The sequence below is a fragment of the Elephas maximus genome, chromosome 5 (genome assembly GCF_024166365.1).
Source record: "Elephas maximus indicus isolate mEleMax1 chromosome 5, mEleMax1 primary haplotype, whole genome shotgun sequence".
Taxonomy (NCBI): Eukaryota; Metazoa; Chordata; class Mammalia; order Proboscidea; family Elephantidae; genus Elephas; species Elephas maximus.
In genome coordinates, this window is record NC_064823.1 from 163,511,388 (window position 1) to 163,528,254 (window position 16,867).

Consider the following 16,867-nt stretch of genomic DNA (forward strand, 5'->3'; position numbering starts at 1 on the left):
GTGCAGTTCTGCTCTGACACACAGGGGGGAGCACAGTTCTGCTCTGAGAGACGGGGGAGCGTAGTTCTACTTTGACACACACGGGGGAGCGCAGTTCTGCTCTGACACACGGGGGAGCACAGTTCTGCTCTGAGAGACGGGGGAGCGTATTTCTACTTTGACACACACGGGGGAGCGCAGTTCTGCTCTGACACACAGGGGGGAGCACAGTTCTGCTCTGAGAGACGGGGGAGCGTATTTCTACTTTGACACACACGGGGGAGGGCAGTTCTGCTCTGACACACAGGGGAGCGCAGCTCTGCTCTGACACACGAGGGAGCACAGTTCTCTCACACACACGGGGGAGCACAGTTCTGCTCTCGCACACATGAGGGAGGGCAGTTCAGCTCTGACACATGGGGGGGAGTGCAGTTCTGCTCTGACACACACGGGGGAGCGCAGCTCTGCTCTGACACACTAGGGAGCACAGTTCTCTCACACACACAGGGGGAAGCACAGTTCTGTTCTCGCACACATGGGGGAGGGCAGTTCAGCTCTGACACATGGGGGGGAGTGCAATTCTGCTCTGACACACACGGGGGAGCAGCAGTTCTGCTCTCACACACACAGGGGGGAGCAGAGTTCTGCTCTCACACACACGGAGGAGGGCCGTTCAGCTCTGACACACGGGGGAGCGCAGCTCTGCTCTGACACACTAGGGAGCACAGTTCTGCTCTGACACACGGGGGGAGCGCAGTTCTGCTCTGACACACACGGTGGAGCACAGTTCTGCTCTCACACACATGGGGGAGGGCAGTTCTGCTCTGACACACTGGGGAGCACAGTTCTGCTCTGACACACAGGGTGGAGTGTATTTCTGTTCTGACACACACGGGGGAGCGCCGTTCTGCTCTGACACACTTGGGGGAGCGCAGTTCTGCTCTGACACACTCCGGGGAGTGCTGTTCTGTTCTGACACACACGGGGAGCACAATTCTGTTCTGACCACACGGGGGAGTGCAGTTGTGCTGTGACACAAGGGAGCACAATTCTGCTGTGACACACCCAAGGGAGCACATTTCTGCTCCCAGATACGCGGGGGAGCGCAGTTCTGCTGTGATACACACGTGGGAGCACAGTTATGCTCCAACACACGCGGGGCAGCACACTTTTGCTCTGTCACACACGGGGGAGCACAGTTCTGCTCTGACACACACAGGTGTGCGCAGTTCTGCTCTTACGCGGGGGAGCACAGTTCTGCTCTGACACACAGGTGGAGCACAGTTCTGCTCTGACACACACGGGGGAGCACAGTTCTGCTCTGACACACAGGTGTGCGCAGTTCTGCTCTTACGCGGGGGGAGCACAGTTCTGCTCTGACACACAGGTGGAGCACAATTCTGCTCTGAAACACACGGGGGAGCGCAGTTCTGCTCTCACACACACGGGGAGAGCACAGTTCTGCTCTCACACACAAGGGGAGCACAGCTCTCTGACACAGACGGGGGGGTGCACCGATCTGCTCTGACACACACGGGGGAGCGCAGTTCTGCTCTGACACACTCGGGGGAGCGCAGTTCTGCATTGACACACGGGGGAGCGCAGTTCTGCTTTGACACACACGGGGGAGTGCAGTTCTGCTCTGACACACTCGGGGGAGCGCAGTTCTGCATTGACACACGGGGGAGCGCAGTTCTGCTCTGACACACACGGGGGAGTGCAGTTCTGCTGTGACACACACGGGGGAGCATAATTCTGCTCTGACACACGCAAGAGAGCACAGTTCTGCTTCCGCACACGTGGGGGAGTGCAGTTCTGCTCTGAAACACACGGGGGAGCATAGTTTTGCTCCGACACACGCAGGGTGGCACTGTTCTGCTCTGACACACAGGGGGGAGCACAGTTCTGCTCTGAGAGACGGGGGAGCGTAGTTCTACTTTGACACACACGGGGGAGCGCAGTTCTGCTCTGACACACGGGGGAGCACAGTTCTGCTCTGAGAGACGGGGGAGCGTAGTTCTACTTTGACACACACGGGGGAGCGCAGTTCTGCTCTGACACACGGGGGAGCACAGTTCTGCTCTGAGAGACGGGGGAGCGTAGTTCTACTTTGACACACACGGGGGAGCGCAGTTCTGCTCTGACACACGGGGGAGCACAGTTCTGCTCTGAGAGACGGGGGAGCGTAGTTCTACTTTGACACACACGGGGGAGCGCAGTTCTGCTCTGACACACGGGGGAACACAGTTCTGCCCTGAGAGACGGGGGAGCGTAGTTCTACTTTGACACACACGGGGGAGCGCAGTTCTGCTCTGACACACTAGGGAGCACAGTTCTGCTCTGACACACGGGGGGGAACACAGTTCTGCTCTGAGAGACGGGGGAGCGTAGTTCTACTTTGACACACACGGGGGAGCGCAGTTCTGCTCTGACACACGGGGGAGCACAGTTCTGCCCTGACACACGGGGGGGAACACAGTTCTGCTCTGAGAGACGGGGGAGCGTAGTTCTACTTTGACACACACGGGGGAGCGCAGTTCTGCTCTGACACACGGGGGGGAACACAGTTCTGCTCTCACACACATGGGAGGGCAGTTCTGCTCTCACACACAGGGGAGCGCAGCTCTGCTCTGACACACTAGGGAGCACAGTTCTCTCACACACAGGGGGGAGCACAGTTCTGTTCTCGCACACATGGGGGAGGGCAGTTCAGCTCTGACACATGGGGGGAGTGCAGTTCTGCTCTGACACACACGGGGGAGCGCAGCTCTGCTCTGACACACTAGGGAGCACAGTTCTCGCACACACAGGGGGAAGCACAGTTCTGTTCTCGCACACATGGGGGAGGGCAGTTCAGCTCTGACACATGGGGGGAGTGCAATTCTGCTCTGACACACACGGGGGAGCGCAGTTCTGCTCTCACACACACAGGGGGGAGCAGAGTTCTGCTCTCACACACGGGGGAGGGCTGTTCAGCTCTGACACACGGGGGAGCGCAGCTCTGCTCTGACACACTAGGGAGCACAGTTCTGCTCTGACACACGGGGGGAGCGCAGTTCTGCTCTGACACACGGGGGAGCACAGTTCTGCTCTCACACACATGGGGGAGGGCAGTTCAGCTCTGACACATGGGGGGGAGTGCAATTCTGCTCTGACAAACACGGGGGAGCAGCAGTTCTGCTCTGACACACACAGGGGGAAGCACAGTTCTGTTCTCGCACACATGGGGGAGGGCAGTTCAGCTCTGACACATGGGGGGGAGTGCAATTCTGCTCTGACACACACGGGAGAGCGCAGTTCTGCTCTCACACACACGGGGGGAGCAGAGTTCTGCTCTCACACACATGGGGGAGGGCCGTTCAGCTCTGACACACGGGGGAGCGCAGCTCTGCTCTGACACACTAGGGAGCACAGTTCTGCTCTGACACACGGGGGAGCACAGTTCTGCTCTGACACACGGTGGAGCACAGTTCTGCTCTCACACACATGGGGGAGGGCAGTTCTGCTGTGACACACTGGGGAGCACAGTTCTGCTCTGACACACAGGGTGGAGTGTATTTCTGCTCTGACACACACGGGGGAGCGCAGTTCTGTTCTGACACACACGGGGGAGCGCAGTTCTGCTCTGACACACACGGGGGAGCGCAGTTCTGTTCCGACACACGCGGGGGAGCGCAGTTCTGCTCTGACACACTTGGGGAAGCGCAGTTCTGCTCTGACACACTCCGGGGAGTGCTGTTCTGTTCTGACACACACGGGGAGCACAATTCTGCTCTGACCACACGGGGGAGTGCAGTTGTGCTGTGACACACACAAGGGAGCACAATTCTGCTGTGACACACACAAGGGAGCACAGTTCTGCTCCCAAATACGCGGGGGAGCGCAGTTCTGCTGTGATACACACGTGGGAGCACAGTTATGCTCCAACACACGCGGGGCAGCACACTTCTGCTCTGTCACACACGGGGGAGCACAGTTCTGCTCTGACACACACGGGTGTGCGCAGTTCTGCTCTTACGCGGGGGAGCACAGTTCTGCTCTGACACACAGGTGGAGCACAGTTCTACTCTGACACACACGGGGGAGCACAGTTCTGCTCTGACACAGGAAAGCACAGTTCTGCTGTGACACACGCAGGTGAGTGCAGTTCTCTCTCACACACGGGGGGAGCACAGTTCTGCTCTGACACACACGGGGAGTGCAGTTCTGCTCTGACACACTCGGGGGAGCACAGTTCTGCTCTGACACACACGGGGGAGTGCAGTTCTGCTGTGACACACAGGGGGGAGCACAGTTCTGCTCTGAGAGACGGGGGACCGTAGTTCTACTTTGACACACACGGGGGAGCGCAGTTCTGCTCTGACACACGGAAGGGAACACAGTTCTGCTCTCACACACATGGGAGGGCAGTTCTGCTCTGACACACACGGGGGAGCGCAGTTCTGTTCTGACACACACGGGGGAGCGCAGTTCTGCTCCGACACACACGGGGGAGCGCAGTTCTGTTCCGACACACGCGGAGGAGCGCAGTTCTGCTCTGACACACTCCGGGGAGTGCTGTTCTGTTCTGACACACACGGGGAGCACAATTCTGCTCTGACCACACGGGGGAGTGCAGTTGTGCTGTGACACACACAAGGGAGCACAATTCTGCTGTGACACACACAAGGGAGCACAGTTCTGCTCCCAGATACGCGGGGGAGCGCAGTTCTGCTGTGATACACACGTGGGAGCACAGTTATGCTCCAACACACGCGGGGCAGCACACTTCTGCTCTGTCACACACGGGGGAGCACAGTTCTGCTCTGACACACACGGGTGTGCGCAGTTCTGCTCTTACGCGGGGGAGCACAGTTCTGCTCTGACACACAGGTGGAGCACAGTTCTACTCTGACACACACGGGGGAGCACAGTTCTGCTCTGACACAGGAAAGCACAGTTCTGCTGTGACACACGCAGGTGAGTGCAGTTCTGCTCTCACACACACGGGGGGAGCACAGTTCTGCTCTGACACACACGGGGGAGAGCAGTTCTGCTCTGACACACTCGGGGGAGCACAGTTCTGCTCTGACACACACGGGGGAGTGCAGTTCTGCTCTGACACACACGGGGGAGTGCAGTTCTGCTCTGACACACTCGGGAGAGCACACTTCTGCACTGACACACGGGGGAGCGCAGTTCTTCTCTGACACACACGGGGGAGTGCAGTTCTGCTGTGACACACACGGGGGAGCACAATTCTGCTCTGACACACGCAAGAGAGCACAGTTCTGCTCCCGCACACGTGGGGGAGTGCAGTTCTGCTCTGAAACACACGGGGGAGCATAGTTTTGCTCCGACACACGCGGGGTAGCACTGTTCTGCTCTGACACACAGGGGGGAGCACAGTTCTGCTCTGAGAGACGGGGGAGCGTAGTTCTACTTTGACACACACGGGGGAGTGCAGTTCTGCTCTGACACACTCGGGAGAGCACAGTTCTGCACTGACACACGGGGGAGCGCAGTTCTGCTCTGACACACACGGGGGAGTGCAGTTCTGCTGTGACACACACGGGGGAGCACAATTCTGCTCTGACACACGCAAGAGAGCACAGTTCTGCTCCCGCACACGTGGGGGAGTGCAGTTCTGCTCTGAAACACACGGGGGAGCATAGTTTTGCTCCGACACACGCGGGGTAGCACTGTTCTGCTCTGACACACAGGGGGGAGCACAGTTCTGCTCTGAGAGACGGGGGAGCGTAGTTCTACTTTGACACACACGGGGGAGCGCAGTTCTGCTCGGACACACGGAAGGGAACACAGTTCTGCTCTCACACACATGGGAGGGCAGTTCTGCTCTGACACACGGGGCAGCGCAGCTCTGCTCTGACACACTAGGGAGCACAGTTCTCTCACACACACAGGGGGAAGCACAGTTCTGTTCTCGCACACATGGGGGAGGGCAGCTCAGCTCTGACACATGGGGGGAGTGCAATTCTGCTCTGACACACACGGTGGAGCGCAATTCTGCTCTGACACACGGAAGGGAACACAGTTCTGCTCTCACACACATAGGAGGGCAGTTCTGCTCTGACACACGGGGGAGCGCAGCTCTGCTCTGACACACTAGGGAGCACAGTTCTCTCACACACATAGGGGGAAGCACAGTTCTGTTCTCGCACACATGGGGGAGGGCAGCTCAGCTCTGACACATGGGGGGGAGTGCAATTCTGCTCTGACACACACGGGGGAGCCCAGTTCTGCTCTCACACACTCGGGGGGAGCAGAGTTCTGCTCTCACACACATTGGGGAGGGCCGTTCAGCTCTGACACACGGGGGAGCTCAGCTCTGCTCTGACACACTAGGGAGCGCAGTTCTGCTCTGACACACGGGGGGAGCACAGTTCTGCTCTCACACACACGGTTGAGTGCAGTTCTGCTCTGACACACTCGGGGAGCGCAGTTCTGCTGTGACACACACGAGGGAGCACAATTCTGCTCTGACACACGCAAGAGAGCACAGTTCTGCTCCCACACACGGGGGGGAGCGCAGTTCTGCTCTGACAAACACGGTGGAGCACAGTTCTGCTCTGACACACACGGGGGAGCATAGTTCTGCTCTGACACACATGGGAGCGCACAGTTCTGCTCTGACACACAGAGGGGAGCACAGTTCTTCTCTGAGAGCCAGGGGAGCGTAGTTCTACTTTGACACACACGGGGGAGCGCAGTTCTGCTCTGACACACAGGGGGGAGCACAGTTCTGCTCTCACACATATGGGAGGGCAGTTCTGCTCTGACACATGGGGGAGCGCAGCTCTGCTCTGACACACTAGGGAGCAGAGTTCTCTCACAAACACGGGGGGAGCACAGTTCTGCTCTCACACACGGGGGGAGCACAGTTCTGCTCTGACACACAGGGGGAGCACAGTTCTGCTCTGACACAGACGGCGGGGTGCACAGTTCTGCTCTGACACACACGGGGGAGTGCAGTTCTGCTTTGACACACACGGGGGAGTGCAGTTCTGCTCTGACACACTCGGGGGAGCACAGTTCTGCACTGACACACAGGGGAGGGCTGTTCTGCTCTGACACACACGGGGGAGTGCAGTTCTGCTGTGACACACGGGGGAGCACAATTCTGCTCTGACACACGCAAGAGAGCACAGTTCTGCCCCCACACACGTGGGGGAGTGCAGTTCTGCTCTGAAACACACGGGGGAGCATAGTTTTGCTCCGTCACACGCGGGGTAGCACTGTTCTGCTCTGACACACGGGGGAGCGCAGCTCTGCTCTGACACACTAGGGAGCACAGTTCTCTCACACACACAGGGGGGAGCACAGTTCTGTTCTCGCACACATGGGGGAGGGCAGCTCAGCTCTGACACATGGGGGGGAGTGCAATTCTGCTCTGACACACACGGGGGAGCGCAGTTCTGCTCTCACACACTCGGGGGGAGCAGAGTTCTGCTCTCACGGGGGAGGGCCGTTCAGCTCTGACACACGGGGGAGCACAGTTCTGCTCCAACACACGCGGGGTAGCACTGTTCCTCTCTGACACACAGGGGGGAGCACCGTTCTGCTCTGAGAGACAGGGGAGTGTAGTTCTACTTTGACACACACAGGGGAGCGCAGTTCTGCTCTGACACACAGGGAGGAGCACAGTTCTGCTCTGAGAGACGGGGGAGTGTAGTTCTACTTTGACACACACGGGGGAGCGCAGTTCTGCTCTGACACACGGGGGCGAACACAGTTCTGCTCTCACACATATGGGAGGGCAGTTCTGCTCTGACACATGGGGGAGCACAGCTCTGCTCTGATACACTAGGGAGCAGAGTTCTCTCACAAACACAGGGGGGAGCACAGTTCTGCTCTCACACACACGGGGGGAGCACAGTTCTGCTCTGACACACGGGGGGAACACAGTTCTGCTCTCACACACATGGGAGGGTAGTTCTGCTCTGACACACAGGGGAGCGCAGCTCTGCTCTGACACACTAGGGAGCACAGTTCTCTCACACACACAGGGGGGAGCACAGTTCTGCCCTGAGAGACGGGGGAGCGTAGTTCTACTTTGACACACACGGGGGAGCGCAGTTCTGCTCTGACACACGGGGGAGCACAGTTCTGCTCTGAGAGACGGGGGAGCGTAGTTCTACTTTGACACACACAGGGGAGCGCAGTTCTGCTCTGACACACCAGGGGGAACACAGTTCTGCTCTCACACACATGGGAGGGCAGTTCTCCTGTGACACACAGGGGAGCGCAGCTCTGCTCTGACACACTAGGGAGCACAGTTCTCTCACACACACAGGGGAGAGCACAGTTCTGCTCTCGCACACATGGGGGAGGGCAGTTCAGCTCTGACACATGGGGGAGTGCAGTTCTGCTCTGACACACACGGGGGAGCGCAGCTCTGCTCTGACACACTAGGGAGCATAGTTCTCACACACACAGGGGGAAGCACAGTTCTGTTCTCGCACACATGGGAGAGGGCAGTTCAGCTCTGACACATGGGGGGAGTGCAATTCTGCTCTGACACACACGGGGGAGCGCAGTTCTGCTCTCACACACACGGGGGAGCAGAGTTCTGCTCTCACACACACGGGGGAGGGCCGTTCAGCTCTGACACGGGGGGAGCGCAGCTCTGCTCTGACACACTAGGGAGAACAGTTCTGCTCTGACACACTCGGGTAGCGCAGTTCTGCTGTGACACACACGGGGGAGCACAATTCTGCTCTGACACACGCAAGAGAGCACAGTTCTTCTCCCACACACGTGGGGGAGTGCAGTTCTGCTCTGAAACACACGGGGGAGCATAGTTATGCTCCAACACACGCGGGGTAGCACTGTTCCTCTCTGACACACAGGGGGGAGCACCGTTCTGCTCTGAGAGACAGGGGAGTGTAGTTCTACTTTGACACACACAGGGGAGCGCAGTTCTGCTCTGACACACAGGGAGGAGCACAGTTCTGCTCTGAGAGACGGGGGAGTGTAGTTCTACTTTGACACACACGGGGGAGCGCAGTTCTGCTCTGACACACGGGGGCGAACACAGTTCTGCTCTCACACATATGGGAGGGCAGTTCTGCTCTGACACATGGGGGAGCACAGCTCTGCTCTGATACACTAGGGAGCAGAGTTCTCTCACAAACACAGGGGGGAGCACAGTTCTGCTCTCACACACACGGGGGGAGCACAGTTCTGCTCTGACACACGGGGGGAACACAGTTCTGCTCTCACACACATGGGAGGGTAGTTCTGCTCTGACACACAGGGGAGCGCAGCTCTGCTCTGACACACTAGGGAGCACAGTTCTCTCACACACACAGGGGGGAGCACAGTTCTGCCCTGAGAGACGGGGGAGCGTAGTTCTACTTTGACACACACGGGGGAGCGCAGTTCTGCTCTGACACACGGGGGAGCACAGTTCTGCTCTGAGAGACGGGGGAGCGTAGTTCTACTTTGACACACACAGGGGAGCGCAGTTCTGCTCTGACACACCGGGGGGAACACAGTTCTGCTCTCACACACATGGGAGGGCAGTTCAGCTCTGACACATGGGGGGAGTGCAATTCTGCTCTGACACACACGGGGGAGCGCAGTTCTGCTCTCACACACACGGGGGAGCAGAGTTCTGCTCTCACACACACGGGGGAGGGCCGTTCAGCTCTGACACGGGGGGAGCGCAGCTCTGCTCTGACACACTAGGGAGAACAGTTCTGCTCTGACACACTCGGGTAGCGCAGTTCTGCTGTGACACACACGGGGGAGCACAATTCTGCTCTGACACACGCAAGAGAGCACAGTTCTTCTCCCACACACGTGGGGGAGTGCAGTTCTGCTCTGAAACACACGGGGGAGCATAGTTATGCTCCAACACACGCGGGGTTCTGCTCTGACACACAGGGGGGAGCACAGTTCTGCTCTGAGAGACGGGGGAGTGTAGTTCTACTTTGACACACACGGGGGAGCGCAGTTCTGCTCTGACACACGGGGGCGAACACAGTTCTGCTCTCACACATATGGGAGGGCAGTTCTGCTCTGACACACGGGGGAGCATAGTTCTGCTCTGACACACAGGTGAAGCACAGTTCTGTTCTGACACATACGGGGGAGCACAGTTCTGCTGTGACACAGGGAAGCACAGTTCTGCTGTAACACACGCGGGGGAGCGCAGTTCTGCTCTGACACATGGGGGAGTACAGTTCTGCTCTGACACACACGGGGGAGCGCAGTTCTGCTCTGACACACGGGAGGGAGCACAGTTCTGCTCCGACATACGGTGGGGGAGCACAGTTCTGCTCTGACAAACACGGTGGAGCACAGTTCTACTCTGACACACATGGGGGAGTGCAGTTCTGCTCTGACACACACGGGGGAGCGCAGCTCTGCTCTGACACACTAGGGAGCATAGTTCTCACACACACAGGGGGAAGCACAGTTCTGTTCTCGCACACATGGGGGAGGGCAGTTCAGCTCTGACACATGGGGGGAGTGCAGTTCTGCTCTCACACACACGGGGGAGCAGAGTTCTGCTCTCACACACACGGGGGAGGGCCGTTCAGCTCTGACACGGGGGGAGCTCAGCTCTGCTCTGACACACTAGGGAGAACAGTTCTGCTCTGACACACTCGGGTAGCGCAGTTCTGCTGTGACACACACGGGGGAGCACAATTCTGCTCTGACACACGCAAGAGAGCACAGTTCTTCTCCCACACACGTGGGGGAGTGCAGTTCTGCTCTGAAACACACGGGGGAGCATAGTTATGCTCCAACACACGCGGGGTAGCACTGTTCCTCTCTGACACACAGGGGGGAGCACCGTTCTGCTCTGAGAGACAGGGGAGTGTAGTTCTACTTTGACACACACAGGGGAGCGCAGTTCTGCTCTGACACACAGGGAGGAGCACAGTTCTGCTCTGAGAGACGGGGGAGTGTAGTTCTACTTTGACACACACGGGGGAGCGCAGTTCTGCTCTGACACACGGGGGCGAACACAGTTCTGCTCTCACACATATGGGAGGGCAGTTCTGCTCTGACACACGGGGGAGCATAGTTCTGCTCTGACACACAGGTGAAGCACAGTTCTGTTCTGACACATACGGGGGAGCACAGTTCTGCTGTGACACAGGGAAGCACAGTTCTGCTGTAACACATGCGGGGGAGCGCAGTTCTGCTCTGACACATGGGGGAGTACAGTTCTGCTCTGACACACACGGGGGAGCGCAGTTCTGCTCTGACACACGGGAGGGAGCACAGTTCTGCTCCGACATACGGGGGGGGAGCACAGTTCTGCTCTGACAAACACGGTGGAGCACAGTTCTACTCTGACACACGGGGGGGAGCGCAGTTCTGCTCTGACACACACGGGGGAGCATAGTTCTGCTCTGACACACATGGGAGCGCACAGTTCTGCTCTGACACACACGGGGGAGCACAGTTCTGCTCTGACACACACGGGGGAGCACAGTTCTGCTCTGACACACGGGGGGAGCACAGTTCTGCTCTGACACACACAGGGGAGCGCAGTTCTGCTCTGCCACAGGGCAGAGAACACAGTTCTGCTCAGACACACGGGGGGAGCACAGTTCTGCACTGACACACAGGGGGGAGCACAGTTCTGCTCTCACACACACGGGGGAGCACAGTTCTGCTCACACACACAGTGGGGAGCACAGTTCTGCTCTGACACACACGGGGGAGCACAGTTCTGCTCTGACATACCGGGGGATTGCAGTTCTGCGCTCACACGCACAGGGGGGAGCATAGTTCTGCTCTGACACACTCGGGGGAGTGCAATTCTGCTCTCACACACACAGTGGGGAGCACAGTTCTGCTCTGACACACAGAGGAGCGCAGTTCTGCTTTCACATGGGGGAGCGCAGTTCTTTCACACATACAGGGGGAAGGGCAGTTCTGCTCTCACACACATGCGGGAGGGCAGTTCTGCTCTCACACATGCGGGGAAGCGCTGTTCTGCTCTCACACACATGGGGAGGTCAGTTTTGCTCTCACACACACGGGGGGAGCACAGTTCTGTTCTGACACACACACGGGAGAGCACAGTTTTGCTCTGAAACACGGGGGAGCGCAGTTCTGCTCTCACACTATACGGGGGGAGTGCAGTTCTGCTCTGACACACGGGGGAGCGGAGTTCTGCTCTCACACATGGGGGGAGGGCAGTTCTGCTCTGACACACAGGGGGGAGCAAGGTTCTGCTCTGACACACAGGGAGGTGCACAGTTCTGCTCTGACACATGTGGGCACCGTGAGCCAGGGTCGACACCACTGCAACTCTTTTTCCCCCTGGTGTCTTTGTTTACCAGGCAGCTTAGTGGTGTTGGATTTGCAAACAGTTTGTTTTTTATGTTTTATGAAATAAAGAGGTGAGGAAGCATTCTTTTGGGCCCTGGCCCTCCTAGCTGCCCTTCTGCCTCCCTGCCTCCAGCCGGGCTTTTCCAGCCAGCGGCCTGCCTTCCCACTCCTGCCTGCCAGCCTGGGCTCCTTGGTCCCTCTCCTCGCCGGACGCAAGGCCTGTGCTCCATCTGCACCTGAGTGGCCTCTCTGTGGCATTTGCACTGTGGCCTCTGCCTTGAACATCCCTTCAGCATGACCTGTGGAGCAGCTCCTGTGAGCAGGTGCCATCCAGGCCCCGAGAGCACTAGGGATAAGCACGCAGCATCCTTGCTTTCAGAGGGGTACAGCCCAGTGAGGGAGACAGGCATGAACAGATGGGTTCATGACTTAGTGGGTGGTACATGTTATGTAAGGAGCCCTGGTGGCGCAGTGGTTAAGTGCTTGGCAGCTGATCTCGAAAGGTCAGCATTGGGAACCCACCAGCTGCTCCACAGGAGGAAGGTGTGGCAGTCAGCTTCCATAAAGATGACAGCCTGGGAAACCCTATGGGGCAGTTCTACTCTGTCCTACAGGGTTGCTAGGAGTTGGAATTGACTCAACGGCAGCGTGTTCGTCTTTTTGGTTTTGGTGGCGCTTGGCTGCTAACTGAAATGTCGGCTGTTCAAACCCACCGGCCGCTCGGTGGGAGAAGAGACCTAGTGATCTGCCTCCCTTCAGCCAAGGGTTAGAGAGACCATAAAACAAAACAAGGCTAAATGGGCACACCAGCTCAGGGGCAAGGACGAGAAGGCAGGAGGGGACTGGAAAACTGGTAATGGGGAATCCCAAGGCTGAGAAGAGGAGAGTGTTGATATGTTGTTGAATTGGCAACCAATGTCAGAAAGCAATGTGTTTATTGTTTAATGAGAAACTAATTTGCTCTGTAAACCTTCATCTAAAGTACACAAAAAAAGAAAAAAAAATTACGCCTTGGAAACCCTATGGGGCAGCTCTACTCTGGCGTATAGGGTCACTATGAGTTGGAACTGACTTGAAGACACACAACAATGTGTCATGTAGGGAGGTGAGGACGGTGTCTTAGTCTGCTGGCACTGCTGCTTCACAGTCCCAGAGTGGGTGGCTCATAAAAACAGGAATTTATTGTCTCACAGTTCTAGAGGCCTCAGCCGGGCCAAGCCCCCTCCGTCGGCTCTGGGGGAAGATCCTTCCTCGTCTCTTCCAGCTCTTATTGTTTTGAGTTGCCATTGAGTTGGCTCTGACTTACGGTGACCTTATGTACAATGGAACAAAGCATTGCCTGGTCCTACATCATCTTCATGATCGTTGGGGTGTTGAGTCCCTTGTTGCCGCCACTGCATCAGTCCATCTCGTGGAGGGTTTCCCTCATTTCTGCTGGCCTTCTACTTTACCGACCTTGGTGTCCATTTCTAGCAACTGGTCTTTCCTGATGACATGTCCAAAGCATATTCCTGGGTCATATGACTTAAAGAAGAAGCTTCCTATAGAAAATAATGACTATTATTTCAAGGAATGAAGCACTCACTAATGAAGGTCAAAGACCAACCACAGCCTCCGGTAGGGATTACACCTGAACATAAAGAGAACAAAAATCCTCACAACTGAACCAACACAAAACGTCATGAAAAATGGTGCAGAAATTGAAGTTGTCAAGGGTTTCATTCTTCTTGGATCCACAATCAACACCTGTGGAAGCAGCAGTCGAGAAATCAGATGACGTATTGTGTTGGGCAAATCTGCATCAAAAGACCTCTTTAAAGCTTTCAAAAGTGAAGATGTCACTTTGGGGACTAAGGTGCACCTGACCCAAGCCTTGGTGTTGTGAATCACCTCATATGCATGTGAAAGCTGGACAACGAATAAGGAAGAGTGAAGAAGAATTGACGCCTTTGCATTATGGTGTTGGCGAAGAATATTGAATATGCCATGGACTGCCAAAAGAACAAACACATCTGTTTTGGAAGAAGTACAGCCAGAGTGCTCCCTAGCGGCAAGAGCTGTGAGACTTTGGTTTGCTTACTTTGGACACGTTGTCATGAATGACCAATCGCTAGAAAAGGACATCATGTTTGGTGAAGTAGAGGGTCAGCAAAAACGAGGGAAACCTCCATGAGATGAACAGTGGACCCAAACATACAACGACTATGAAGATGGTGCAGGACCGGGTAGTATTTCACTCTGTTGTACGTGAGTTCACCAAGCATCGGAGCTGACTTGATACAACCAACAACAACAAGACCTTGGATGGTGCAAATGGTTTACGCTCAACTACGAACTGAAAGGTTGGTGGTTGGAATCCATCCAGCAGTGTCAGAGAAGAAAGGCCCGGTGATCTGCTTCTGTAAAGATGACGGCATCGGAAACCCTGTGGCGTTCAGTTCTACTGTGATGCAAGTCGGGTTCCGTGAGTGGGAATCAGTGAGTGGGAACCAACTCAACGGCAATGGGCTTTAAGCTCCACAGGAAATAAAACGCCCAGTCTTTACTCTTACCTCAAAGACTTTGACCAGAGAAAATTTAATCAAAAAGAAGTAAAAGTTCTGTGTGTGTTTCAGTTGCTAGCTCTGCCTTCTTTCCCACATACAGGAATTCATCATACACTCCCCTGACTTCAAAGCATCCAAATTTTGGGTTGGCAACATGGGGAAGACAGCTACTCATGCGGTCGTGTATGCTCAGCTGCACACGCCAGGAGGCCAGTGTCACGGGCTGCACGCCTTTGTGGTACAGGTAGGACGGGGCTCAGAGACGAGAGGGGTCCTCAGTACCCTGGGACGGGGCTCAGAGACGAGAGGGGTCCTCAGCATCCTGGGATGGGGGCTCAGAGACGAGATGGGTCCTCAGCACCCTGGGATGGGGGGCTTAGAGACCAGAGGGGTCCTCAATACCTTGGGATGGGCCCTTGTGTTGGGCGAGTGGCCACATCACTGCCGTCTTTCCCTAGGCTCATGTGGCCATCTCCCCTGTCTTCCTGTTCCCATCTCCCCCTCCCTTTCTCTCTAAAGGATGACCGTCATTGGTTTTAGCACCCACCCTAATCCAGGATGCTGTCCTCATCTCAAGCTCTTTAACTCAATCCCACCTGCAAAGACCTTGTTTCCAAATATGGTCATAGTCACAGGTCCTGGTGTTAGGACGCAGACATGTCATTTTTACAGGGTACTATCCAACCCTCTGCAGCTCCTCAGAGGAAGCTCACGGCTCAGTCAGGGGGCTTTGGAACGTACTCGTTCTGGTTTCCCTGCACGTGACAACCGCGTTGTGGCTTTCTGTGGTTTTGTGCAGATCCGGGACCCAAAGACCCTGCTCCCCATGCCCGGGGTGATGGTTGGCGACATTGGCAGGAAGCTCGGGCAGAACGGGCTAGATAATGGGTGAGTGGACATGCTGGGCTCTGGGTCCGGTGCTTCCTTCGGGGGGCGCTGCCCAGGTTGCTCAGAGCTTGACTGCTGACGAGCCTCAGGTGCATCGTTGCCCCCACGATCTCACAAGGTGTGGGTGCCACTCCTCCTGCTGACCCTCAACTGCGGAGGAGCCAGGTTGACCGTGCCGGGGACACGCGCTTCACCCATGCACGGGTAGGAGATGGACCGCAAGGGCTTGCCTTACTAGCCACTGTGGGGTTGGCCCTGACTCATGGTGAACCCACGTGTGTCACAGTAGGACTGCGCTCTGTTGGGTTTTCAATGGCTGATTCTTCAGCACATCACCAGCCCTTTCTTCCGAGGCGCCTTGGGTAGACTTGAACCTCTAGCCTTCCGTTAGCAGCCAAGCACTTAAATGTTTGCGCCACCCAGGGACTCCCAGAACTAGATTACCAGTCGAGTTGATTCTGACTCATAGTGACCCTATAGGACAGAGTAGAACTGCCCCATATGGTTTCCTAACTACTGATCTTTTTCTGGTTAGCAGCTGTAGCTCTTAACCACTGCGCCACCAGCGTTTCCAGAACTAGATTAGAGTGCTGAATAGACGGTCTTCTCCCCCAGCACAGGGGCGGCGCTCCCATCAGGCCAGATGCTTGCAGCCTGGGGGCCACAGCCTGTAGCCTGGGCCTGCCTCCCTTGTGAGGTCTTAGCGAGCTTGGGCCTCCACACTGCTCCCTGCACCGCCCGTGTCACAGCGCCAGCTGCCCCTGGTGCTGCCCTTTTTCTAGGGACTATCACTGCTCAGAGGCGTGATCCTCACCCCACCCAGCGGACAGGGGCAGAGGACACTGACACTGGCTGCAGACACATTGAGTCCCTGAGCCTTCACAGGTGATGTGACTTGGTAGGGTCTCCAGCCTGTGGGTGCCAGTCTGGGGTTGGACCTGGTGTGTGAGTCAGGCAGTGAGCCCCCATCCTCCTCCGAGAGGTACCTTCATCCTTTCCTGGGCCCTTCGGGCATTCATCCATTCCCCCCACCTGCTGGGTCAGAGGACGCGTGCCCAGCAGGAGGCGCCACAGCATTGAAAATTAGAGATGGTCTTTAAGCACAAACGGAAACCCTGGCAGGGCTCCTCCTCTGAATTCCACCTGGCTTTTCCATC

At 56.8% G+C, this 16,867-nt stretch overlaps 1 protein-coding gene across 7 annotated transcripts in view; it reads left to right on the forward strand.

Annotated features, from left to right (window-relative positions):
• Positions 1-16,867, forward strand: part of ACOX3 (acyl-CoA oxidase 3, pristanoyl) — an 86,983-nt gene that overhangs the window by 25,467 nt on the left and 44,649 nt on the right. For all 7 annotated transcript variants that reach the window (XR_007517715.1, XM_049886680.1, XM_049886679.1 and 4 more), the window contains 2 exons: positions 14,923-15,066; positions 15,622-15,710. Coding sequence is in view for 6 of the 7 variants with exons in the window: in XM_049886680.1 (XP_049742637.1) it covers positions 14,923-15,066; positions 15,622-15,710 (233 nt within the window). In the remaining variant the exon portion in view is untranslated. The remainder of the gene's footprint in view (positions 1-14,922; positions 15,067-15,621; positions 15,711-16,867) is intronic.